Raw genomic sequence first — 26,709 nt, forward strand, 5'->3', positions numbered from 1 at the left:
GTAGTCTATTGAACACAAAATTTTCTTGAGAATTTCCTGTTTAATTTTTTTTAATTTATTTTTTAGTTGTAGTTGGACACATTACCTTTATTCTATTTATTTATTTATTATATGTGGTGCTGAGGATGGAACCCAGGGCCTCACACATGCTAGGCAAGTGCTCTATCGCTGAGCCACAACCCCAGCCCCCTGTTTAATCTTAATGGAATAAAACTTTCAACATCTCTGCATGAAAAATGGTGTTTTTCACTTAATTTATAGAATTAGGTTTTGTTTTAATGCCAGCTTTGGTAATCTGGAAAACCTCAGGCTTTATGCAGTTTTCTGCCTTAGTAGCTGAACAAGTAAAATGAATTGATGTTGCTAGCAGATTTAAATACCAACATAACTTGATACCTTGTTTCTCCATTAGAACTCTCATCAGACTTTCCCTGTGTTGTTCCCACCAACTTCTTGGCCCAGAGAGACCATTTGACAATTTTGTTTTCATTGAATCCTTTTGTTTCTAAGGTGGTGTCCATAAATTTAAGATTGTGCAGGATTGAGAGTATCCAATTTTTTTTTGGATAGACCTTTATTTTATTTATTTATATGTGGTGCTGAAAATTGAACCCATTACCTCACACATGCTAGGCAAGTGTGCTACTGCTGAGCCACAGCCCTTCCAATTCTTTAAAAGATCTTGAAAAAGTAGATTGGTTGCCTTCAGACTTAAAATATGAAGGACTTCTTGGTAATGCATCTGGTTTCTGAGCTATCCATATCTGTATGTTAGTTTACTAGCTAGTTTTTAGTGATACTTTTGTATTACAACTTTTAGACACATCACAGATAAAAGGAGTTCCAATTTGGTTCCTTCAAAAATCCATGATGCTGTGTTTCCTTATTCCCTTTTAAGTTTCACTTGAAAAACCTTGATTTCCCCCCCCCCTCAGAAGTACATTTTTCCCTTGATATGATGAGGGGCAGGGGGGTGGTCCCAGGGCCTTCACCCCATACCACAACTCCTTTGATGCTTCAGTCCCGTAGATACTCATGGTGTAGTCTTTGTGTGTGATCTGTGTGCAATCTTCCTTTGTACTGTAAATTATCTCTAAAGTACTTATGATACCTCATTCAATGAAAATGCTCTGTAAATAGTTATGGTATAATTTTTATTTGAATTATTTTTAAAAATTAATTAATGTTCTCAGTGTATAGTTGGCAGAATTTGTGGATTTGGAACCCACAGATATAGAAGGCCAACTGTAGTGCATTCTTAAGGATAGATAGAGCACTGGACTGGGGGTATAGCTCAGATGGTAGAGTGCTTGCCTCGCGTGCACAAGGCCCTAGGTTCAATCCCCAGCATCCAAAAAAAAAGCAAAATAAGACAAAGAGTAAAGAGAAGCAAGGAGCTAATAAAGGTAAGAGCAGAAAGACAGAAAAAAGACAATTGAGAAAAGGATGGAGCACTACCTTGAATTATTAGGCAAATCACTAGACCTGAGACATGACTAGATGAGTGATGCAGCACCACTGAGCTACATCCCCGGCCCCGTTCTTTTTGTTCTTTGATAGTTATTAGTTGAGATTGAATCCTGTGAGTTTGAGAGCTTACCTAAGTCCTTTGTATAAACTGAAGGATCTGAATCAGTAATACTTAACCTTTTTTTTTTTTTTTTTTTTTTGCATTGTGGTACCCTCTGTAACATGTCCCCCTGCTTTACATTTCTAGATAAATTTAACTCTATTTTTATTAAATATAATAGTATTATATAGATTACGTGTGGTTTTATTATTTGTTACTATGATTTTTAAAATAGCATAGATGTTAAAAGTAAATTTTCATTGATGTATTTTGAATGCGGTCTTTAGAACTGACCTTGTTGATAGCAGTAGTACATGTCTCATATTTCCTTCTTAGTTTGCTTGCTTATTCACCATGTGTCTTTAACTCTCACAGGGGGCTAAAGCCAGAAACATTGCATACTGTTAACAAGGTCTTGGGAGAGAAACCTGCATAAGGATAGCTGAGTGATATAGTTTCAAATCAGGAAGTTTTTCTTACCTTGTTTCCTAGAATAGGACAACGAAGTGTTGTATGCTATTTTACAAAAGTAGTTGTAGATTCTATGTAAACTAGAATGAAATACAAGGTACAAAATGAAAGCTTTGCAGGTGCATACCTTTGCCAACCCCTCATCTTTTAGGACCCTGAGTTCAACAATACAGATCAGATTGACCTGTATGATGATGTGCTGACAGCCACCTCACAGCCCTCAGATGACAGAAGCAGCAGCACTGAGCCACCTCCTCCTGTTCGCCAGGAGCCATCTCCCAAGCCCAACAACAAGACCCCTGCAATTCTGTATACCTACAGTGGCCTGCGCAATAGACGAGCAGCTGTCTATGTGGGCAGTTTCTCCTGGGTGAGCAAGGGTAACCAAAAGGCTTATGGGTGGCTGGAGGGGGAGAGCACTGGGAGGTGATGGCATTTTCAGAAACCACTGTTGCACTGTTTTGTGCTCTGATGGGGTTGGATTTCTTTTTCCTGGGATCAGGTTGGATTGATCTCTGAAAGAGAACTATCCTGAGGACGTACTGGTGCCGAAGAAAGCAATGATTAAGTGGGTAGTTGCTTTTTCTGCCATCTTATTACTGCCCCTGACCCTGGGGCTTTATGTCTAGCAGGGTCATCTGTGGGACGAGATTTCAGAGTGAACACCTTGAACTCTTGGTGGTCATTAGATGGTCCTGTGATAATGGTGGGTGATGGGGATCAAAGACCTTGATAGCTCTAGTACACTTGGGGTAGGTGGTGACTATTCTGCAAAAGTTATTGTGTGACATGTTTTTGGGCTGGTGGGGAGGTTTTTTCCAAATTAGGAACTATATATACTGAGGGTAATGTTCTTGGCAGTGGTCAACTCCAGCCTGTCATGTCTATTACTAAAAGTTGCTAGCAATCAGTGTTTGAACTAATGACCAGCCAGCCCAAATGGCAGTCAATATTAAAATAGGTGTTAACCTTAATTCCTAAAGATGGTGATTGGGCGGTGGGGTGATTTGAAATTCTGTATGGGTAAAGACAAATGGAAAAACCTCCATTAATTGAAATGTTGCTAGGGTTTTGGGTTTTCCTATGGAAGGGGAGGTCATGATGTGACTAGATCCTAGGTTTGGGAGCGGGGTTTGGGACATTCTGGGTGGGTGGGGAGGGAGTGTGTAGCTCTTGACATTTCTCCTGTTTCCATCTTGCCGGCCTCAGTGGACCACAGACCAGCAGCTGATCCAGGTTATTCGCTCCATAGGAGTCTATGATGTGGTGGAGTTAAAATTTGCAGAGAATCGAGCAAATGGACAGTCCAAAGGGTGAGGTCTGCATTTGGGAAGCCCCTTATAGTTTCGGACCATTGGGGTAACAACTACACTACATTTTGGCCCTGTGTTTTAACCCTTCCTACCCATAGCTCAATTTACTGCCTGGTCTTGGCATATACTACCTTAGAATGGGAACCTACCTGCAATGTAGTAGAACAAATTATCTGTTTAGGGGCAAAGAATGCTGATTTTCGATGCAAAAAAAAAAAAAAATTGAGGATATGGGAAGGCATCTTTTTTTGTTAATGGGCGTGTAGGTGTTTGTGTGTGTGTAATTTAGTGAGGTATCTTTTGCCAATTTTCACTGAAAATGGAAGAGAATTTCTCAGTTCCTCTTTCAGTTATCTAAATAGATTTCGCTCGTTTTTGCTTTTTCTTTTTTAAGGTATGCTGAGGTGGTGGTAGCCTCTGAAAACTCTGTTCACAAATTATTAGAACTCTTGCCTGGAAAAGTTCTTAATGGAGAAAAAGTGGATGTGAGGCCGGCCACCCGACAGAACCTGTCACAGTTTGAGGCACAGGCTCGGAAACGTGAGTGCGTCCGAGTCCCAAGAGGGGGTACGTGGAGACCATCTGTATGAAGGGGGGAAGGCTGTGGGTTTGTTTTCTGTAGTGTGGGCTCAGCCTACATGAAGGAGTTTGGGGGATGGTGCTGGTGCTTATGGGTGGTGGCATGATGGATGGGGAGGCCAAAGAGAGGTTTATATAAAAGCAATGCTCTTTTTCAAAGAATCAGAGAAGTTCAGATTATAATAATAATGGGTTCTATCATCATTGTGTGACCTTAGGCAAGTCACTATAGGGCTTCTTTCCCCGTGAACTAGATGTATAATGTTTAAAGTTCTTGTCAACTCTGAATTCTGTATTTCTTCCTAAAAATTGGCATTTTGTTGTCGTGTTGAAGAAGAACCCAGGGTTTGAACCCATGGGGGCTTAACCATTAAGCCACATCCCTAGCCCTTTGTATTTTTTTTATTATGAAACAGGGTCTCACTAAGTTCCTATGGCTCTCTTTAAACTTGTGATCCTCCTGCCTCAGCCTCCCAAGCTGCTAGAATTAACAGGCATGCTCCACCACGCCTGGCCTAAAAACTGACTTACTTTTAAGACATGCCTCTCTTTAAATTTACAAGAAGCATTCATCCTAAAAAGTAACTAAGATGTATAATCATGGCTATAATCTCATCATTAGCATAGGTTACAAGGGTGCTCTTTAAGGAGTCGACTAAAAGAAGTATTAGAAAATAAGTATTTGGGGCTGAGAATGTGGCGCAAGCAGTAGCACGCTCGCCTGGCATGCGTGGGGTACTGGGTTTGATCCTCAGCACCACATAAAAATAAAATAAAGATGTTGTGTCCACCGAAAACTAAAAAATAAATATTAAAAAATTCATTCTCTCTCTCTCTCCCTCTCTCTCTTCCTTAAAAAAAAAATAAGTGTTTGTTTGTTTTTATGGTGATGGGGATCAAACTCAGGGCCTTGCACATGCTTGGCAAGCTGCCTATTACTGAGCTACATCCTCTGTCTGAGAATAAGAATTTAACAGTGTTTCTTTAGTATTGTCCAAGAGAGGGCACACATTAGAGGGCATCAAATATTTCCATCTTCTTGGCAAGTCTATTCTATTAGTTAAGAAAGTTGTATCGTTCTACCTTAGCTTGATAACAGTATCCCTTAAGTTCACTTTGCTCACTTTATTCTGACTCACTAAGCCATCTTCTGATATTAATTTGGTTTCCCAACTAGGCTCTCCTACTGGGAAGAGAATGCGCTGACCAGCCGACACAAGTATTCCGGTCTGCTTGGCAGTCATATTTCTCATTGTAAATTAATAAATTGGCATTATGATTTATGAATCAGTCTCTTGTGAATTTGGTTAGTGTGAATCAATCTTCTAGGGTTCAGTTACCCCTGGTAAACTGTTAAAATCAAGTTTCTGAAACTGAAATCTGAGGACCAGACCTTGGATTGCCCTGGCCTCACAAGGTGTAGCCCTGCAAGGCCCTGCTCAAGACAACCAGCTGCCTTTACTTTTCTTTTAGTACTGTGGGGAATAGCAGTTTCATCAACTACATTCTGTCACTCCTTAGGTCCCCTCTAAAAACAGTGGTACCTTTTATCACTTTGGTGCATCTTTCTGGTAGAAATATGGCTCTTTCTCTTTTTCATAGGAACAAGAGTTCCTAGCTAGATTGAGAGCCTAGATGGATGTGGTGTGAGCTCCCAAGTCCTTTGTGTTTGAGAATCTTTTAAATTCATCTTTCCCCTGACTTTTCTGAGATGCATAAGTTACATCTGCATTGGGGGTAACATTGCTGCCTCTCAACTGTTTTCTCCTCAGTGTTTCCTTTCTTTGTCAAAAAGATGGTGGTGGCTGAGTGCTATATTTCTGCTCTGTCATGCTCATGGACTTAGACTCTTTAAATTCACTAAGTAAAGTTGGTATATTTCCTTTGCTTAAGAATGGCTGCTTCTCTGGGGACTTGTAGGCATAGATACAAAACAGAACCTTTGCAGATGTAAGAAACTAGCTGAGAAGGTAGTTAGATGTCAGAGGATCACACATTCTTAAACCTTCTACTTTATTCCGATTGAGAGAACTCAAGGAAGGTTGCCATGTATTTGAAATATGAAGAATAAGAGTGCTGTGTCAAGTACTGGCAATGTACCACAGTAAAGAAAGCAAGGTGGTGGTTATTGATTCCTGAGTTTAAGTTTGAGAAGCACTTCTCTTTTTCTCTATACTTGATAAGCATCTTCTATCTCCAAGACTTCAAGGCCATATGATCACAGTTTTTGAAATCTACATTAACCAGGCTTAAACTGTGAAATTTTGGGAAACAAGTATAACCAAATGATAGTGTTAGAAGCCATGCTTCCATTTATTTTTTTTTTTTTTTTTTTTTTTTTTTTTTTTGAATTTTAACATTTATTTATTTTTTCTTAATTCTCGGCGGACACAACATCATTGTTGGTATGCGGTGCTGCTGGGGATCGAACCCGGGCCGCACGCATGCTAGGCGAGCGTGCTACCGCTTGAGCCACATCCCCAGCCCTTTCCATTTATTTTTAAGTTTTGCTCCTGTCGTAAACAACACCATGCTAGTGTGCTCTGATGATGTTCCCAGTAGGCCACCCTGAAGGGTACAAAAGTTAGGCCATTGAAATATAGTGGGAGTTCCCCAAATTTGAAACATGTTTTTTTACCAAGCTTTTGCTAAGCATTTTGCTGTCAGCTGTGTGCCATCTGCTCATTCTGTGGGTAGGCCTTTTCTCGGCTTATCCCCCAATTTCTCTTTACCTTTCACTTAACCTTCAGTCTTATACTCTTCATTGTGTCTCTTCTCTTCCAGTTGCCAATTTGGGTATGTGGCTAAAGAAAATCAAACTATGCCATGCCCTCCCCTTTTTTTGCCCAAATCCTCTGGCCAAAGCTTAGTAGCAAAGAGCATTGCAAGAGTACAGCATGCTTGAGAAAGTCACCTAGTCCTAATCTAAGGAGAGCCTCTGAACTCTTCAAGAGTTGTGAGATTTCATCTCATCCAGAGTTAGGCTGAACATCAATGAACATACGTCAGTGCTGTCATTTTCTATGGATTATTAAGATCATTCTGAATTAAAAATATAAAATCCAAGGGTAAATTATGTTCTGAAAACTTTGAGAGTTTTGAGTAAAAGCATCCTTTGATAAATAAAACTTAAGCAGAGTTTAGTATTTGGGGTTTATTCTTAACTGAGATGCTTTTGACCTTTTTCTCTGAGGCTAAAGAAAAGGCAGTAGATGTTTCCCCCCTTTTAAAAAATATTTTTATATTATTATGTATATTATTGTATTTACTTTTCAATATTTTTAATATGGACCTTTATTATTTATATGTATGGTGCTGGGAGGAGAAACCAGTGTCTCACATGTGTGAGGCAAGCACTCTACTACTGGGCTACAGCTCCAGCACCAAATGTTTCCTTTTTCTCAGCCAAGTCAGTTACCTTCCTCAGTGTGGTGTCAGATGACTTGCTGAGGGATAAGCTGGTCTAGGATATGTCTGAAGCCTGGGTAATAACATTATCTGTGCTTTGCCTTATAGGAATACCTCCACGGGCCCACTCTCGAGATTCTAGTGATTCTGCTGATGGACGGGCCACACCCTCTGAGAACCTTGTACCCTCATCTGCTCGTGTGGATAAGCCCCCCAGCGTGCTGCCCTACTTCAATCGCCCTCCTTCAGCCCTTCCCCTGATGGGTCTGCCCCCGCCCCCAATTCCACCCCCACCACCTCTGTCTTCAAGCTTTGGGGTCCCTCCTCCTCCTCCTGGCATCCACTATCAGCATCTCATGCCCCCCCCTCCTCGATTACCTCCACATCTGGCTGTACCTCCCCCTGGGGCCATTCCACCTGCCCTTCACCTCAATCCAGCCTTCTTCCCCCCACCAAATGCTACAGTGGGGCCTCCACCAGATACTTACATGAAGGCCTCAACACCCTATAACCACCATGGCAGGTGAGGAGCATCTGTTCCCTTCAGATCTAAGCCAGTAATAGTTAGGTCAGCAGTGCTCAGCATTTTGTTCTTCATGAAGAAATGAACACTAAATATTCATGCTTTCCCTTATGGAAACTTGCCATAGTGTTGAGTCTTGGAATATAACTTACTATTTATCAGTGTTTTTTCTTTAGTGCTTTTGTTTGTATCTTAACCACTTGGCCCAAACCCTATCCTTTATATCCTCTTTTAAGGAGGTTGAGTGCCGTAAATGGCTACAACAAAAACTACAGTGTCTAGCAATGTTGAGTACTGACAAAACTACAAAAGTATATGACATAATTCCTGTCCTTGAAAAGAAGAGGAACACATAAAATACCTGAACAGGCTGAGAACAATTTAAGACAGTAGAGCATAGTTAAATAATACAGTACTATAGAAAATGGTAAAAGTAATAAGGGATGTGGACAATTGGTGATATTATCTCCCTTCAGCCGAGATTCGGGCCCTCCGCCCTCTACAGTGAGTGAAGCTGAGTTTGAAGAGATCATGAAGCGAAACAGAGCAATTTCCAGCAGTGCCATTTCCAAAGCAGTGTCTGGAGCCAGTGCAGGTAACTAACTCTTAGCTGTGCTGCCTTTTCCCTACTTTTGGTTTTTCCATCAGCAAAAGTTCCACAAGTTAAAGTTGGTACACTCTTAGATATCATGTGTGGCACACTTCAAAGAGCAATAGCTAACTGGATTTCTTGGCTTTGAGAAAACTCCAGTGGTGTTATTTAACCTGTGGCTACACCTGCCTCTATGAAAACCAACTTAGTGCCTACAAAATGAGCAACTAATAGATACTAACACATTGTTGTATTTATTTTAAAATGAAACTCCTAACATATGGAGGTCTTCATCTCAGTGGTTGATCTTTAGACCTAAACTGGATCCAATGCCAGATATAGAATGTTGCCTTAACTAGGTGATGGTTAGCCTGTACTGGAAGGCAAGTATATTGGATGTCATCTTAAGGCATATTGTGCCCTTTCAGCTCAGTTTCCCTGTATTAAATGGACAGAAGTAGCAAATTATAATTCTAAAAGCCCTGAGTGTGAAATCTTTGGTTCCTAAAAGAAAAGGCTATTGAAAGCTTCAGTAATGTGGTCTTAGTTTCACATTGTGACATGAATTGTGTTCACTTCCCATGAGTTTACCACCTGAACAGTGTCCTAAGAAATAACTCTAAGTATTAACATCTGTTTTCTATAATATCTCATTTTTGGCTGCAAAACTTGAATCCACAGAGGAGGTTAAAAACAAGGTGTATGAGTTCTCTTCCATTTTTTTTTCCCACCAGAAAAACCTATATTCGCATCTGAGTAAATCTTGTGTGTAGGTGTGTCTGGTGCTGGAAACTCTGAACCCAAAATGTCACATGTGCTAGGCAAGTGCTCTACCACTGAGCTACATCCCTAGCCCTTTTTCTTTTGTGAGACAAATTTGAGGTTGCCGAGGCTGATCTCAAATTTGCAATCCCTGCCCCAGCCTCCTGAGTAGCTAGTATTATAAATGTGCCCACTTCAGTGAATCTTTTAAAATTGAAAAGTAATATATGTTCATTGTAACAAGTCAAATGTACAGAGGAATTTAGAAAACATAATCATTGTTTCTTCTTCACTGCCAATGCCTTCACCCTGAGATAACCAATAACTTGTAACTGTATCTTTATCCTTTATCTCCATCCCTTTTTGTTCTTATTCCAGTCTTTCACGTCACAAATACTCACTGAATGTGCCTGTAAAACAAACAGGTGTTTCCTGCCTAAGTGAAACTGATGTCCTGGGGCTCCTGAGCCTCTGCAGGATAACAGTTCTTCAGAAACTCTTTTCTGTTCTTATTACATCTCCCAACTAAGCTACGACTCCTCATTTACACTGCCCTGTGTGGATTCCACCTACCCTTGTATTTTCCGTCCTTAATGCTTTTAATTTAGCTTGTAAAAGTAGTGCACAAGTACTCCACCATGATTATCCCTGAGCCAGGCATTGCTTAGACTTGGTAAATGAAAGGGCTGGTTATTGACGACATCATAATTTTTAAAAAAATGTGTAAGTACAGTTACAATAATGTCTTGGTTTACAACAGACCACATATATGATGACGGTCCTGTAAAATTTTAACCCCCAGTAACAACATAACTGACTTGGTTTGTATACAGTGAGAAAAAATTGCCTAATAGCGTGTTGCTCAGAATATATCCTCCAGACTATATATTTTATTTACATGTTTCAGAGAGATACATGTATTATACATGTACACACATAGTCCAATTATAGATTAAAAGTATTTCAGAGAGGACTGGGGCTGTGGCTCAGTTTAAGAGCGCCAGCCTCATATGTTTGGGGCACTGGGTTTGATCCTCAGCACCACATAAAAAATAAATAAATAGAGATATCGTGTCTACCTACAACTTAAAAAAAATTTTTTTTTAAAAATCCGTAGAAATGTGCAATGTTAAAAAAACAAAAGTCCTCTATAGAAGGAACAGCACAAGACCAACGGTTTTCCTCTGCATTTTTTACTATATCCTGGAAGCCTATTAATATATAAACTCTGATATTTATTGAGGTCTTGCTACTGTCAGTGTGCACATGGTACACTATACTAAGCACTTTACATGGATTACTTTGTTTACATAACAGATTTACTGTGTGCTTTTAACAACTATGTAATTATGTCTGTAATCATTATTCCTTAATGTATATAGCCAGATCCTATCAAAGGTAACATAACCACACTGAAACGTTGTTAGGCACACATACTTTTGTGAGCAGAAGTAGAAAATTTTAAGTAGAATTGCTGGAAGCACCTTTTTAATAGATATTGTCAAATATCCCTGACATCTGGCAACATCTGTCAGATTCAGCTCAGTGGAATATTTGTCTCTCCAGTTCTGTACTTGCCATGCCTGCTCCTCCATTTTAACATGGTTCTTTGGAGCAGCTAATTCCTTTTGGTTTGTGTCCTCCTGAATTCTCCTTTTGGTCCACTTAGTTTACTGCCTCTGCTCACCCTTGTCCTTTCCCATCCATCTCCTGTCAGGGGATTACAGTGATGCAATTGAGACCCTGCTCACAGCCATTGCAGTTATCAAACAGTCCCGGGTCGCCAATGATGAGCGTTGCCGTGTCCTCATCTCCTCTCTTAAGGACTGTCTTCATGGCATTGAGGCCAAGTCCTACAGTGTGGGTGCCAGCGGGAGCTCTTCCAGGTGAGTCAATAATTGTGCCAGCAGCCTCCTAGCCATGAGCAGCACTCTTCCATGGCTTGGGAAGGACAGGTGGGGAGCCCAGGGTATCTGAAAAGGACCTGACATGTGACTGAAAGAGTGGACCTAGACTTCATGTTTTTTAAGAGGAGTTAATCACACTTTCGTTAATTAGTGTTGTAACTGGAATCTGTGCTGGTGAGGCCGTGGGCTCAGTTAGGAGAAAGACTGATATTAAGAGCATGGGCTTTTGAATCATACACACTTCTATTTGAATCTCAATTCTGTTGCTGACTAGTTAACAACTTCCAAGTGTCATTTTCTTTTAAAAAAAGGAACAATAGGGGCTGGGGTTGTAGCTCAGTGATGGAGCACTTGCCTAGCATGTGTGAAGCACTAGGTTCAAGTCTTAGGCACAATATCTTTATTTTTTTATGTGGTGCTATCTACGCCTAAAAAATGAACAATAGTAGCAGTAGTTTTATAGACCTGTTGTAAAGATGAGGTCAGATAAGGCACGTAAAAACACTTACCACTGCTAGATACATTAGTAAAGATCTTAACAAATTTAACTGTCATCATTCTCCCAAAAAAGTTTAGTCTTCAAAGAGCTAAGATCCTTAGACAGTAGGCCCATGGTAGAGGAGTGAAAGAGTAGTTTAAGCAAATACTAGGAGACACAAACACCACACTCTTTGAAAGAATGTGGTAGGCTCTCTGAATGAGGCTGAAGGATCTTTTCTGATAGGAAAAGACATCGGTCCAGGGAGCGGTCACCCAGCCGGTCCCGGGAGAGCAGCAGGAGGCACCGGGATCTGCTTCATAATGAAGATCGACATGATGATTATTTCCAAGAAAGGAACCGGGAGCACGAGAGACACCGGGATAGAGAGCGGGACCGGCACCACTGAGAAAGGTGGGAAGAATCTCCTTTCCTGACTGGTGGATGGTCTTTTATAAAAGAAAGATTATTCATAGTGAACATTCCTCTCTCTCTGTCTTCCTCCCCCTCCCTGTTATTTCTCCTCTCCTTTCTTTTCCACCAAGCAAGTAAAGGCAGCCGGGGTGGAAAGGACTTTTGACTTCAGTTACTAAATGTTTGGGGCAGATTTCCTGCTTGTGTGGGGGCAGTCTAACCCTGAGATTAAGCTGTTTTAATTGGTTTCTGGACTGCCTTAGCCTGGCATCTGAGCAACAGCATGGCGTAATGGTTGAGAGCATGGTGTCAAATGCCAGAAGTTGAATCCCAGCTCCTCCGTTAATGAACCTTGATACTGTGTTCCTCAGTTTCCTCATGTGTAACTGAAGATAATAAAAACAACTATCTTACTAGCTTGCTGACAGTTCAGTGAGATAATCCATGTAGCACTCTTAGTGCCTGTCACATAGTAAGTTATCAATAGACGGTAACCATTGTTGTTGTCATTATCATGTTTTAAACCCACCAAACCTTCAAGAAAAAAAAAATAGGAAAACTGATGAAGACAAAAAACAAGACTATTAATTTGTTTAGTTTTTAAGGAACAACACTAATGATTTTAATAATCAGTATCTATTAAAAAGATTGTGAATATTGGGATTTTACAGAAGAGAAAGCTGATCTGGGAAAAAAATCTTTTGAAACTTTAGAGACTATGTAGAAGGATATTTTTGTTTTCAGTACTGTTTCCATTTTTTTTTTTTTTTTTTTTAAGTTAAGCAAAAGCAGTCAGGTTGAGAGGAAACGATTAACTCAGGTAATTGAAAAGTTCAGTTAGAATTGCCTGGATTCAGGGTTTCTGGCTGCATCAGCAGGACTTAGCCTTCCTGCCTCTCAGCTCTACTTCTCTCCATGTTTTCATTCTCAGAAAGGTTCTGTCTTGGGGGAAGGGCCTGAGTTCTGGGTTACAGCCTGCCAGTTAGCAGTCTAACTGAAAGAAAGCTTGTAGCAAGGAAACAAGAGCAGTTGTTGATTTTGTTTCTGTGGAGATCTCTAAAGTAGTCCAGGCTTTGGCTAGGAGTCTCTGTGTGGTTCCTGGGAGCTACTACTGCATGATCCTGATGACCTTGGGAGCTGTTCTCAACTTTGCAGTTGCAGACTAGTGAGTCTCTGGTGCTACTTACCTTGTCTTATATGAAGTATATTATAAAGATGTCCTTGGTCTTTTGCCTGTTTAATTGTTCTGGGGTAATAATGGGAATTAAAGGGGGGTAAGAAAAGAATAGTAGTTCTGTTTGGCATCTTTGGGGTAAATAAATGGATAACTGGATCAAGAAGGGAAAAAAAATCCTTACCACTTGTATGTCCCTGCAGTTCATGAGCAGTAGCTGGACTGAAACATTTGAAAAATCAGTGTCTTGTCTAGTTACAGCCTATTAACAAACAAGAAACGGTTACTCTTATTTTGGCTCTTGCCTTTTGCTCTGTTTGGCTTTATGTGCCATAAACTATAAATAGACTTATAGCTAGTTGTTCTTTTCATCTGCCATAGGAGGCAAGTAAGTGAGAAGATGAGAAGTTACTGATTTTTTTGTTTGCCTCCCTTCTCCATTCTTCAACCACTGTGTCCCACAAGTACTAGAATACTTGACAACACAAAGTCTAGGATAGCCCACATGGCACCAACAGTTAGGTTGTGGGGCTTCTAGATTTTGCAACAGGTTAAGTTTTGGGAGTGCTCACATATCCTCTGGCAAAGCAACTTAATATATAGAGATGGGGCCTGTTTTAGTCTCAGGGAGTGAGCAGAAGGGTAGGCATTAGAATAGTCTTGGTTTAGTACCACCCTTCAGTACTAGTACTATTTCCTCTTCTCATTTGAGCTGGCACAATTGTAGTGTTACTTGAGATAAAAAACCACCACCCCCTACCCCCCATCATGCAGGCCACAGTGTGTGTCCTAGAGCTAACAAATAGGGGTTGATTGGTCTGTGCAAAGCATGAATTATATCTCTGGGGCCACATTCAGTTTACTAGTTAGAATATATAACTGCATGTCACCATTCATGGTGGCTTTGTTCCTGGCAGGCTATGAATATGGAAATTGTCAGGCGAGATCCTCTGAGCCATCAGTGCTTTGGGGATCGAGCATCTCAGTTTAAGTCTTTAGCTGTCACTTTACCTCATTTTTTTCCACCTACAAAATTGGACAATACCTCCCATTATGAGAATGATTCAATTTGAATAATTCTGAAAGTCTTAAAATAGTATTTTCAGAAAAAGTCATTTGATGCTTGTCTATGACCAGATAAGGAATATTAACTTTAAGCCAGATTTTTCACTGCCCTGCTTTTCCTTGTCATCTTTTAGATATGTTTTTATTCTATTTTGTTTAGTCCAAAATAAATTAATAAGATACCCCAAAATATCAATTTCTTATGTTCTCTTTCTAAGGATTCAATTTAACCTGCGTTTTCCAAGTTGTGTCTTAAGAGGTTTCATACTGCAGAGATGGTACATAGGCCATCTTACTTACCTTAGCAAACTTAATTTTTCAGGCTGTGTGTGGAAGCAGTTAAAAGAACAGAATTATATTTCTGTTCTGTTAACAGGTCCTTGAGCAGGAAGGGTATGTTCTGTCCAGGGGCAATAGAGCACCAAACTTCTCTGTTCTTCCTTCCTTGATAGAGGACAAAGCTCTAGACCTAAAAACTGATTGGCCCACTGAAGCAGTGTTTGATTTCTGCTTGCATTCAAACATTACCATAGAATGTAGCCATAGACTTTTCAGAACTGGATGTTCTTGAGACACTAGTGATTCTCTGCATTTTGATTTGTAAGAACAGTTTACAAATCGTATCTCTTCCTGGGATATGTGCATGTTCTGAAGTTTGAGAATGTTCTCTGGCTTCAGTTTTCTGTAGTTTTCAACTATGTCGGTTGTCTTGTTATTTTAGAATATTATTTTATTTTAAATATAATCATTCTCACCATATTCCTCCTATCCTCCTCATCCATTGAAAAACTGAGCTCTGTTCAGTTTTGATCTAGTTCAAAGATTGAGAAACCTGAATGGTGTGACATGGAGAATTCACCAAGAGTTTCAGTTTTCACTTATATAAAATGGGACAGGCTAGCAAACAGGAGCCTCCAGGTTTGACCTGCAGTGCTGGGCTGGGTGGGAGTGGGGCTGGGGGTGGTGAAACAAAAAATAAAAGGAAATGGGACAGATACCTGCCTACATAGGTGTTACAGAAGGCAGCAAGACAGAGGTCATATAGATTGGAGATCCAAGCTGAAAATAGTGCCATTATAGGGTTAGAAGGGTCAAGTGCCACATGGATGCGTTTTTTCCTAGGCTAGCTCCTCCAGGTGTTATGAGGCCTCTGTACAAAAAAAAATGCATATATAAAAGGTGAGCATTTGTGTGTAGGCTGTGTTGCTAGTTGGGGCTTGGTGGAAATTCTAAACTCTGTCTAGCATGTATAAGGCCCTGGATTCAATCCCAAATACTAAAACAACAACCAAAAATAAAGTCTGTATTTCTTTTTATTTTTTTAATTTGAGATATGTTTTTGCTAAGTTACAGAGGCTGGCCTTGAAGTTGCAATTCTCTTGCCCTACTCTCCTGGGTCACTGGTGTGTACCACTAAACTCAGCAAAAATTCTATAATTTTAAGTCTGAATTTAGTTCTCCTTTTTCCTTTTGACTATTAAGCTGTTTTATATCATCAGGCTGACCACACTATCATCTGCAGATAGATAATACAATACTGGAACTAGGGCTGAGTGTACTGGGGACCTTAAGTTGGCGGTGATGTGACAAGTAGATTAACAGACCTTTGGGCAAAGGCTTTTAGGTTTCTTTGATGGTAATTGCTACTGATTATTTTCTTTTCCTTCCATGCTTTGCTTTTTTTAAGTTGTTCCTGCTTCATGTTCGTATATTTCTTGGTCTCACTCACAGCTGTCATCTGTGGAAAAACTTAAATCTTCTTGAGTTTTAGTACAGCTTATTAGGAAGCTCTGGGGGCTGGGCACAGTGACGCATGCCTGTAATCCCTGTGGCTCTGAGGCTAAAGCAGGACAATTGTAAGTTCAAAGCCAGCCTCAGCAACATAGCAAGGCCCTAAGTAACTCAGTGAGACCCTGTCTCTAAATAAAGTACAAAAGGGTTGGGGATGTGTCTCAGTAGTTAAGCACCCCTGGGTTCAATCCTCAGTACCAAAAGAAAAAAGCCCTGGTCCTATGTGTGTGCACGAGCATGCACTACTTATAAGGACATTGCTTGGAACCTATTTTACCCAGTGTTTCTTTAAACAAAATAAAACTTAGGAGTTAACTAGAAGTTCATGCTCCCTGCTGGAACATTTTGTGGGTTGATGGATTTGGTTTTATACACACATTTTTTTTCTTAACCACCGTACCTCCCATTTCTTCATTTTTTTCCTTCCCCTCAAGATAAGCTGTGACTTAGAATAGATTTTCTGAAGCAGTATTTAAACTTACCATATTTTCCCTTACAGCAACTTTTCTTGAATTGTAACAGTTTCTATACTTTGCTAGTCAAAATCTCCTTTTCAGACTGCTTTGTGTTGTGTTTTCTCCCTACCTTAAAGTAAGATGTTATTGCTTTTTTTCTCTTTCTCAACTGCATCCATTCCCTCACTGCTTCTCAGTGTCAGGTGATCTGCTTCCTTGCTTCTACCCGGGCTTGCATTCTCTGTCTATATCTCCTAACTCTTACATTGTAAGTTAAGAAAATGCTAGCATATTTCATACAAACCCCTACTGATAAGAAAGTAACCTCTGTGTTTTATTTCTCCTCTTCTGATATTCTCTTACAGGAGTCTGGTTGGAAGCAAATGTTTTTTTTAATGGACTTGCATCTCCTCACCTTGATCAGGACTAAAGGACGGAGGCCGCTCCACCTCTTCCCCTTCCTCCAAACCCTTAACTCCCTCCTGACACCCAGGGAATACCCTCTGCCCTACAGGTTTGAAGATGGCTTGGCAGCCCTCCCAATCCCACACTCCTGTGTGCTGGGGGAAAGAACCTAAAGACTTTGTGTGGTTGGGAGGGGTGGCAGACAAGAAGAAAGCAACATGTTCAGGCCCTGGTCTCCATAGAGAATGGTGCTTTGTCCATGGAACCGTATCTGATTCTCCAGGAGCAGTGCAGTGGTGAGGTTGATGGGAAGACTTCCTTCCCAAAGAAAATAGATTCTCCGTGCGGGATCTTGGAGAGTAACTGGGTATGTCAAAATATACCCAGGGTCCTGCCCTCAGCACTAGATTTGATGGGGTCAAGAGGGTCCAAACCCCTTACTAACATACCACTTCTTTGTTTAACTCCTTTACCTTCTCAGCCCTTTGAGGAGGGACCAGGAGAACAGAAAATACCTTGTGAAAAGCTACTTCTGTTCTTGGTTTTCCCCTCTCACATATTGACGGTTTATTTCCCTGACCTCCCAGAGGGCTGAACTTGAGATTTCGACTCCCTGCTGCCCAGCCTTCTCCTAAGCTGAGAAGGCCCTGAGGTTGCTTTCTGCTAGGTTGCCTGGCAGAGCCAATTGCCACCCTCTGCTGCTTAGTGCTTGGTTGCTCTCGCAATAACCAGCTCTCTGAAGCGTTCCCTTTCCCTGGGGCTTTTCCATTTAACACATGGAGCCCTTCCCCCAAGAAGGCTGCTTCCTTGTTTTAGAGGAAGCTACTGCCATTGGGAGATGGGGATATCGGGACCTCAGCAATGAAGAACCTTAGCAAAGTACCAGGAGGAATGAGGAAGGAGGCAAGTTGGGCAGGATATGGCCTACTTCCATAGGCTTTTCTTTCTTCAGGTTTGATGTAAGCATGGGCTTGCATCCCCCAGGTACATACTTTTACTTATTGTGGGATAACCCAGCACTCGTAGGCAGGTAAAGTCACAAATTTGGTGTCTTTCCATCTGTTGACATTGATGTAATAGCTCCACTCACTCTGCCTGGAGGTACTTCCTCCGATAAGGAGCAAGGAAGAAATGAAGCCTGACTTGAATGAACTCAGCTCAGAGTTCTAAGGACCAGCACTCTGGGGGCCATTTTCTACAAGGGCAAATGGAATTGCTTTTCCCATAACATCCAAATTGTGATGTGGTTGCTGTTGAGGAAGGCGGCAGCAATAGGGTCCTGCAGTACCCATGGGGTGATGCTACTTCTGCATATATCTACGGGGCATATGACATCTAATGTGAGAAGAGACGTGGCATGTAAGATGAAACGGCATGTGAGGCATAGGGTCACTGGAGACCCTTCTGGCTTAGAAGGGAGAGACTGAATTGGACTGAACCCTTCCTCTGTTCCCAGCACGTTTCTGATACACCCCTCAGTCACTGGGGGAATCCCCCAGGGTTGGAGAGGCACATTCCCTTGGGACAGAGGCTACAGGTTGTAGCTTTTCCCCCCTGTCCCCCAACCCTGTCCCTACCACTTCAGAACATGGCACCCTGCCCAACTGGCCAAGTGTTAAGTGATGTGCTTATCCTCGAGAGCAGCTCCGGGTGTCTTTTTAAAATGTAGAGAAAACCAAGTAAGGTGACAGTTTAAGGAAAAACAGTATATAGAATATCTGAAAAGCCGTTTACCCGGAGAATTATTTTCTCCCCATTTTCGTTTTGTTTTTACTCAATGACAATTTTAGTTTTATTTCCTGATAGCAAAAAGGAAAAAAAAAAATCAAAAAAAAAAACCAGCCCTCAAAAAGGCCAAGGCCCCCCCATCCCCCCGTTGTCGGTGATTTGTTTGTCTTTCTGATAGGTTGAAAATTGTGTAATAAACTTGATGACGCTGTCAATCTTTTATACTGCATTGTATTTTTTTTCCTTTTGTAACAAAATATTTTTAAATAATAAATGGGGTGTGAGCTGTTTTGTGGATTCTGCATTGAATAGATTTGTTGAGGTGTTGGGCATGGGCATGGGCTGGAACTGCACATTGCTCTACAGCCAAGATTGACTGATGAGCCTCCTAAGAGACCTAGCAAAGTACTAGGAGGAGTGAGGAAGGAGGCAAGTTGGGCAGGATATGGCCTACTTTAGAGGTGCCCCTTGAAGTTTTAGCTTTTTTTGTTAGCCTTCTAATACCCTGGTTAAAGGAAACTTCTCAATTATCCTTTACCCATCAAAGTAAGACTTAACTAGATCCAGAGAATATTTCCTACCTTATAAGAGCTCAGTTTACATTGCATCAAGTTCATGTAGGGAAGAAAGCTATCTGGTCACTAGTGCCTAGTTCCTCCATCAATTTAATCATGGAAAAGCAATGTAGCCTTGGTCTCTTTCATCTAAAAGGTGAAAATTATTTTAAGGTGTGGGGTCTCACTGTGTTGCCTGAGCTGGTCACTCATGGGCTCAAGTGATTCTCCCACATAGCCTTCGAGCAGTAACTGGGACTACAGGTGGGTGGGGCACCTGTCTTCACACAGGAATGTTTTAAGAACCAGAGATAAAATGTGAATATGTCCATCTAAATTGGAGGAATAATAGATGAGAAAGCCTAGTAGAAGTGCTACAGGGTAATCTTGGGTTTCCAAAAAAGCTATTTAAAAGCTTGGTGAAATAAGTTTGTGCAGGGCTGAAGGTCTGTAAGCAGAGTGATCATATCACAGATTTACTATTCTGATGATAAGGAGTTCAAGGTTAACGGCATGTTGTTACCCAATAACGTAACCAAGTTGATCTCTATAATCCATTTGATGTCTAAATATGAATGGAGGAAACAGCATTCAGTAGAGTCAGGTGGTTCACAATATCATCTACGAAAAATGTGAGCTGGGGTTGTGGCTCAGTGGTAGAGCACTTGCATGTGCAAGGCACTAGGTTTGATCCCCAGCACTACATAAAAAAATAAACAAAGGTATTGTGTCCATCTACAACAAAAATATTTTTGAAGAAAATTTTTTAAAGGCTGGGGATGTAGCTCAGTTTTTAAGTGTCCCCAAAGTTTAATCCCTAGTCCCCCCCCCAAAAAAAAAAAATAAGACAGATGTGTGGGTTACCTGTAGTTCAAATTCTAAGCTGAATACCCTTGAACATAATGTGACGTGACAACATGAGTGTATCTCCTTCTGCCCCGTAGAATCATTATATGGGTTAAATATTGTCTTCAAGACACTGGATGAATTTGTTTCCCACATGTTTCCATCATGGGATGAAGCCAGAAACCTAAACCTATTTTTTCTCTCATCTGTAGTAGAGATGACCATGCAGTCCACTTACTAGCTCTAGTTGTGAGCAACTGAGCAGTCTGCCAGCTTGCATGACCAGACCCTCTCCACTGTCCCAGAACGTTTATGTATTGACCATAAAGTGGTTTTCCTCACACTCCAATGCACATGGCATTTGGCCACAGTAACTAAAAAGACTTCCCATCCTCCACTGCCTTGATTTTCGTTATACACACTTCTCTGGTGTGCCCAAGAGGCCTCAACAACTTCAAGAAGAATAGCCATTTATGGAGCCACCCTCAGGAAACAATGGTCTATGCTTCCACTTAACCTAATCATGTCCTCATTTTTTTTGACCATTATTCTCATCTGCAAGTGGTACCTGTTGAGAAATGGAATTTTCTTCATCTAGAGACACTTATACGGCTGGGGATATAGCTCAGTTGATAGTGCTTGCCTAGCATGCATAAGGCCCTGGGTTCAATCCCCAGCACCAAAAAAAACAAAAAAAAAACAAAACAAAAAACTTGTATAAGTCTTCTAGTTCCACCTGTCAGTAACCAGTTGTGAATGCTACAAAGTAGGGAATTAGACTTAGTTGATCTCTATAGTCCCTCTGAATTTCTTTTTGGGGGGGTGGGGTACTAGAGATTGAACTCAGGGGCACTCGATCACTGACCCACATCCCCAACCCTATTTGTATTTTATTTAGACATGAGGTCTCACTGAGTTACTTAGTACCTCACTTTTGCTGAGGCTGGCTTTGAACTCAAGATCCTCCTGCCTCAGCCTCCCTAGCTGCTAGGATTACAGGAATGGACCCCTCTGAATTCTAAAGTTGAGATTTTATAAGCCACCTCTATACTTCCAACTGAACTTTCCGTTTATTTATCTGTGCTGCTTGAACGATAGATATAACCACTGAACCTCTAAATCAAACTGGGAGGTCAGGAAGGATGGATTCCCCTCCAGTTGGATACTAATGATTATATCAAAGCAGGGCCAGAGAAAGCAATTTTGAGAAGCAGCAGAAAATGGTACTCATGGAAATTGAGATTGAACTATCAGGGAAGCTCCTGTTGTACTTTTTGTTATTATTTTTTATAGCTGATGAGACCTGTCCATTGTAGTTTTTGGATAGACCCCAAGGGCAGCTGGGAGGCAATAGCACGGAGAAGAAATTAAGAAAAAGCATCAGTGCTTTGGACAGTGGAGACCATAAGACAGGAAAGAGCCTAATGACCGGGAGGAAAAAAGCCAAGTTAAAAACCATCATAGAAGATTTAAAGGTCAATATTTTTTTAGAAAGCAGATATTTTAGGATACATCTGATAACAGACACACAGGCCTCAAGGTTTCCTAAAGTGGATGCTGTCTTTCATGGCTCCTGGTGTCTTCTTGGGACAAGAAGATACAGAACAACTCTAAATGTGTAATATGAAATGAAATGCATTCTGCTTTCATATATAACAAATTTAAGATTAAATAAATTATTTTTTTAGGAGAAGAATTCAAAAGCTATCTGAAGATATGATACATTTACCTGGGTACCATTTTCTCCAGTTTTTTAAAAAAAGAAGAAAGGAAGTATGTGTTCCTTTAAGTCAAAAATTTTACATCAATGACTGAAAAGGAAATGTGTATGTTGAGTTTAGAATATGTTTCTTCCAACAACACATGGCCCATCTTGGAAAGGAGTTCCAGTTATCTGTAAGAGCAGTGGAAGACAAGACTGACTCTGAGGCAGAGGGAAAGCATTTAAGCAGTCTTTTGCAAATAACAACTGAAGACAGTCAATGCCTTTCAGGATTGATTCATGCTGCAGCTTAAGGAAGACAATCAGTGGGACACCATTTCATCACTGCCTTTGTGTCACACTGTATTACTAAGCACAGCCTCAGAACATACTGCTGTGATAGTCTTTACCTTCTCTTGGAGAGGATGAAATTCTAGGAACAGGTGTCACAAGGAAAAGGCTGCCAACCCCACAACCGAAAATACATATTTATTATAAAATAGTGTTTGCTTCATGATCAGAGTAGAAAAATAATACCATAAACTACTACAAAGGTTCTGGAGCTCACTGTCCTTGAGAGATGGGGTAGGAGGCTTTTGCATCATTCTGGGAGCCCACCACCATGAAGCTCTCTGTGTGCATACAGGTCAGGTGTGGCACAGCACATACAGGGAATATATTGCTCGGGTCCTCCTGGAAGCCCAAGGAGTCTAGATGGTCCACACAAGATGCTCTGGCCACAACAGTCAAAGAGGAGAACTTGAGGTCAGCAAGAGATTGTTCTGGGACGGACCAGGTTGGGGATAGCCTTGCCCCTCCCTAGAATGGAGTATAGAAGAGTCTCTGGGGCTGACAGTCCTGGTCTAGCCAATCATGCCCGCTGGCCTTCTGTGGGCTGGACACCCAAATGTCAATGCTGAGGAAAAGCCGTACAACCTTTCCAGGCCAGTGTGACCCCCGCTTCTCACAGGTGCAGGCAACAGTACCATAAGCATATTTGTGTGGTGTCAGCCTCAGCTGCAGGCTGAAATTTTTGTACTTCAAATCCTGTCCATACTGATGGCAGAAAGAAAAAGAAAATGTTAAAAGACCAGTGAACAAGAACAGCTGGTCTGAACTGTTTCATATTCCAAGTCTCTTAGCCCTAAACAACTGGAAGAATTCCTAAGGGACCTTCCATCTACCAGAAGTGGGAGAGGCAGTCCCATGGAAACCCCCTTAAATATAGTCCTCTAGACCCCTCAAGCCTCCAAAGAACAAGGACTCCCTCCCTGGGGTGGGAACCCGGCCCTCAGCAGCAGTACCTGGAAAAAGCAGCTAGGGTAAGCACCTCAAGCAGCAGCTCTGAGCCACAGAAGAAGAGCAAGATGCCGTTCATGATGGCTTCCAGGCGGAGTACGTAGGTCTGTAGCAGCAGGTAATAGGAGGCCATCATGGCAGATGGGAAGGTCAAGGCCACACTAATGCCAAGTGGCATCTTTTGCTGGCAGAGGTTTCCCTTTGTACCTGTCAAACATAGCCCATGGAGTCACCTCCAAGTGGCCTACTTTGGCTGGCCTCAAGGGAAAGGTGGGAAGGATATGAGGGACTAGCAAGCAGAGAAGTACTCTGAGGGGAGGTGCACGTTTACAAGTGAATCCCACTGTCCTAAAAAGCTTGGGGGAGTTACAGGTTTGGAGTCATTTACTCCAGGGGTCCTGCTTCCAGTCTAGCTCTCACAGAAAGTACAATGGGGTCTTCAGAAAAAGAAAAAAAAAAGTGTAATTATAAAAATGATATAATCATTGAAAATTTTTCAACTAATTCAAAAGTACTTTTAGAAAATATAAAAAGCATACATTTTTATATATCAGAATGTATAAAAGTTCCCCACACCCTCTTTAAAACTTGATATTGTAAATCTTTATTGTTGCCCGTCCAAAGGATGAAAAAAAATGCTGCTTTATTGTTTCCATTTGCTTTTTATTATGTAATTTGGGCTGCTTTTCAAATTTACTGGTCCTCTGTAATTATTCTCACTTGAACTATCAGTGTCCCTTTTTAACATTATTTTATCTTTTCCTTAGTGACTAATGTGAGCCTTTTTTCTCCTTTCCTGTATGTTTCAAGGACTTTTCCCTCAGCTTGTGCTTTCACACTGTTTCCAGGGATGAGATAGTCTAGTTAACAAGGGTTTTACTCTCTATTTCTGAGGATATAAAACTTCTGCAAGAGATTCTTATTCAGCCAGGTACAAAGGTATGTGCCTGTAATCCAGGAACTTGGGAGGCTGGAGCAGGAGGGCTGCAAGTTCAAGGCCAATCTGGGCAACCTAGTGAGACTCTGTCTCAAAATTAAAAATGGGACTGGGGATGTAGTTCAGTGGTAAAATGCTCCTGGGTTCAATCCTCAGTACTACAAAAAGAATTAAAAAATAAAAAAGTCCTCATCCAGAGAAGTAGAGAGGATCATAGTGCTGTACAGGCATGCCTCGGCACCAGACCCGGTTTACAATTTAATCCATTCTCCCAAGCAAATCATTAAGAGAAAACAGGCATTCTCACAGTAGTTAGGCAACTGCAAAGGAATTATCTAAGATATCATGCTACTGCCTGCCTTTACCCCTGCAGAGCAACAGATACATAAACCCTGACCCAAAATATAAAGCAGCAGCTTGAAGCTGGGGATATGGCTCAGTGGTAATGGCATGTGTGAGGCCCTGGGTTCCATCCTCAGCACTGGGGGAAAAAAAAAAAAAATATATATATATATATATATATATATACATACACACACACACATATGTATGTGTAAATATATACACACATACATACACATATAATATACAATACACACACACATATTTATGTATACATATATAAAGTGGCAGCTTTATGCTTCAGAAAGGGAGTAATGGAATATACCACCAGATCAAATCTGTAACAGTGAGCCCAGGTTATGCACTTTGTCTTGTTAATCAAGTTACAGATACCAGCTTGCCTCATAAGGAATGGAAATATTCTCTGAACAACACTTACCAAAAAACAGTCGAATTACTTCAATTCCAAGATAAAGGAGGAGCATCACCACATCCAATACTAGATTGGCTGTTGGATATGGCAGCAGGAGACCTGCCAATAAAAAGCCAGAATCTACCAACAACATATAACAACACCCACAAGAACTGCCATATACTTGAGAACAAAGAGGACATAGTCTTAGCTTTCCATGAACTACTTATGGAGATATGGGCATTATTACAGCCTCAGGAAATGTTATCTCATAGTGCGACTATGTCTATTAGAGGGAGGCAGGCTTTTACTTCTAAGTCTATGGGATCTCCACTTCAAAATAATTACATATACAGGGATACAGAGGCCACTGAGGGTCACCAATGGGCTGAAACTGGGGTTCAGCAAAGAAAAGTGATAGTAAAGAGGCAGATGGAGAAACCTACGTTTCCCAAACTTCAGAAATTCTTGTTAAAGAGTTTCCAGGGCTGGGACTGTGGCTCAGCGGTAGCTACTTGCCTTGCATGTGTGAGGCACTGGCTTCGATTCTCAGCACCAAGTATAAATAAATAAAATAAAGATCTGTCAACAACTAAGGGGAAAAAAAAATGTTTAAAGAATCATTCTCAAAGAAGCCATCTGATGAAGAGACTTCAGCCTTGTAGTGAAGAGGAGATGCTGGGGGCAGAAAAGAACAAAAAGTAAGAAGGTTCTTGGTAGGAGTTTGCTCTGAGCTGAAGTGAGAAAAGGAAGCTGGGGCAGGGGTAGTCAAGCCCAGGCTTACCTTTGTACAGGAATATGAAGAGTTCTAGCAGGAAATAGGTAGCATAATACCACCCATTCAGGAAGAACAAGATTTCCAGGGGTGTTGAGGACAACCGGTTACCTGAAAAGACAAGCACAGAGAAGTGGGATGGGTGGAAGGAACAGCTGAAGCTCTGTTCCTTGTATGTTTCAATGTCTAACCTCAGAAAACATGAGGTCACATGAGGTGGGCTACTTAAAGGCACTTCCGATTGCTGATAATGAAATGGTGGGGGTGAAGGATGTGGTGTTCATGAGCTTCCTCTCCTTCTTTGCCAGGAATTACTGTTAATCTCTGCTCTTTGGGCTTGCGAGGAGAAAGTCAAAAGTAACTCAGAGGTCATCATAGCTGCTAGGCACTTCAAAGATGTAACCTCGTCACTACTTGGGAGGAGAAATCAGGATGCAGAGACCAGCACTGGCCTGTTCCAAGCCAGGAGATTCGTAACTGAATAGGCCCAGAATAGGCCCAGGCAAGGATGTAGGGGTACAGTATATGAGACCTGCACCTGGAGACCTTCAGGCACTCAAGGTGGGCGGGGTTGCGAAACCCCACCTTGCAAAGGAAGGAGCGATGTCCCTAACACTTGCGAATGGGAGGTTTAGGTCGAGCTCTGGAAAAGAAGGAGGGTAGAGGGCCTGGCGGGACACCGATGGGATCGGGACTAGAGACTCACACACCTCCGAAATCTCACCTCGCGGCGCCATCTTCAGTCCCCATGGAAACTGCGTACGCGGCAGCAGCCGCTCCCAGAGCAGCGAGACGCAGCCGGAAGCAGGGGACGGAGCGGCCCGGCTTCTGGCCCCTCTGCCAACCTGCGGTACTCTATGGTTACCACCCCCCCACCCCCACCCCCGCGATCGCGGGTCCACTACGCATGCGCGGGAGGAATCCCCAGCAAATGGCTTTTGGTCGGGTGTCAGCGTCACCCTGAGCGAGAACAGTGGCAACTCTCGAAGCCTATTGTCCGCAATTCCTGGGGACAGAGGCAGGGCTAGCTTTGGACACTCCTTATCCTAGGTTACAGGACTTTGAGCATAAGAGGCAAGTTGCTGTAGTGTCACCAGAGGATTGACCCTGGTCCCACGATTCTCTTTTCTATCAGCGTGTGAAAAATGAGAAACGGTACGCGCGACCGTGCTGTACAGATGCGGGCTGGAGGTTAGACGTTGTCCTT

The 26,709-nt window shown here is 41.6% G+C and overlaps 2 protein-coding genes across 7 annotated transcripts in view; one reads left to right on the top strand and one right to left on the bottom strand.

Annotated features, from left to right (window-relative positions):
- Nucleotides 1-18,850, top strand: part of Cpsf7 (cleavage and polyadenylation specific factor 7) — a 22,808-nt gene extending 3,958 nt beyond the window's left edge. For 2 of the 4 annotated variants that reach the window (XM_078045915.1, XM_078045916.1), the window contains exons 3-10: nt 2,193-2,411; nt 3,251-3,354; nt 3,749-3,921; nt 7,450-7,864; nt 8,341-8,459; nt 10,936-11,104; nt 11,850-12,017; nt 16,868-18,850. In XM_078045915.1, the coding sequence (XP_077902041.1) occupies nt 2,193-2,411; nt 3,251-3,354; nt 3,749-3,921; nt 7,450-7,864; nt 8,341-8,459; nt 10,936-11,104; nt 11,850-12,012 (1,362 nt within the window). In that variant the 3' untranslated portion in view covers nt 12,013-12,017; nt 16,868-18,850. Of the gene's footprint in view, nt 1-2,192; nt 2,412-2,670; nt 2,748-3,250; nt 3,355-3,748; nt 3,922-7,449; nt 7,865-8,340; nt 8,460-10,935; nt 11,105-11,849; nt 12,018-16,867 lie in introns of those variants that run through there. The other 2 variants (XM_040284244.2, XM_078045918.1) reach the window with 2 other exon arrangements.
- A 3,360-nt stretch (nt 18,851-22,210) lies between these two features.
- Nucleotides 22,211-26,349, bottom strand: Tmem216 (transmembrane protein 216). Of its 3 annotated transcripts, none has more exons than XM_078045920.1 (5): nt 26,227-26,349; nt 25,512-25,613; nt 24,755-24,847; nt 23,068-23,243; nt 22,211-22,793 (listed from the first exon to the last, which is right to left on the bottom strand). In XM_078045920.1, exons 1-5 carry the CDS (start codon nt 26,237-26,239, stop codon nt 22,557-22,559), a joined length of 621 nt encoding a protein of 206 aa, XP_077902046.1. In that variant the 5' UTR covers nt 26,240-26,349; the 3' UTR covers nt 22,211-22,556. The 3 variants fall into 3 exon arrangements, with proteins under 3 accessions (XP_077902046.1, XP_021586276.2, XP_077902045.1); XM_021730601.3 differs by having other exon boundaries at nt 23,042-23,243; nt 26,227-26,329; XM_078045919.1 differs by having other exon boundaries at nt 26,213-26,329.
- Between the last annotated feature and the right edge of the window lie 360 nt (nt 26,350-26,709).

The sequence above is a fragment of the Ictidomys tridecemlineatus genome, chromosome 4 (genome assembly GCF_052094955.1).
Source record: "Ictidomys tridecemlineatus isolate mIctTri1 chromosome 4, mIctTri1.hap1, whole genome shotgun sequence".
Lineage (NCBI taxonomy): Eukaryota > Metazoa > Chordata > Mammalia > Rodentia > Sciuridae > Ictidomys > Ictidomys tridecemlineatus.

What these genes read in the sequence shown, in the direction of transcription:
- Tmem216 (XM_078045920.1), bottom strand. An exon ending in CTTCATATTCCTGTACAAAG is followed by an intron (nt 24,848 to 25,511) that starts GTAAGCCTGGGC and finishes TTTTATTGGCAG; the next exon opens with GTCTCCTGCTGCCATATCCA. An exon ending in AGTAATTCGACTGTTTTTTG is followed by an intron (nt 23,244 to 24,754) that starts GTAAGTGTTGTT and finishes TATGTTTGACAG; the next exon opens with GTACAAAGGGAAACCTCTGC.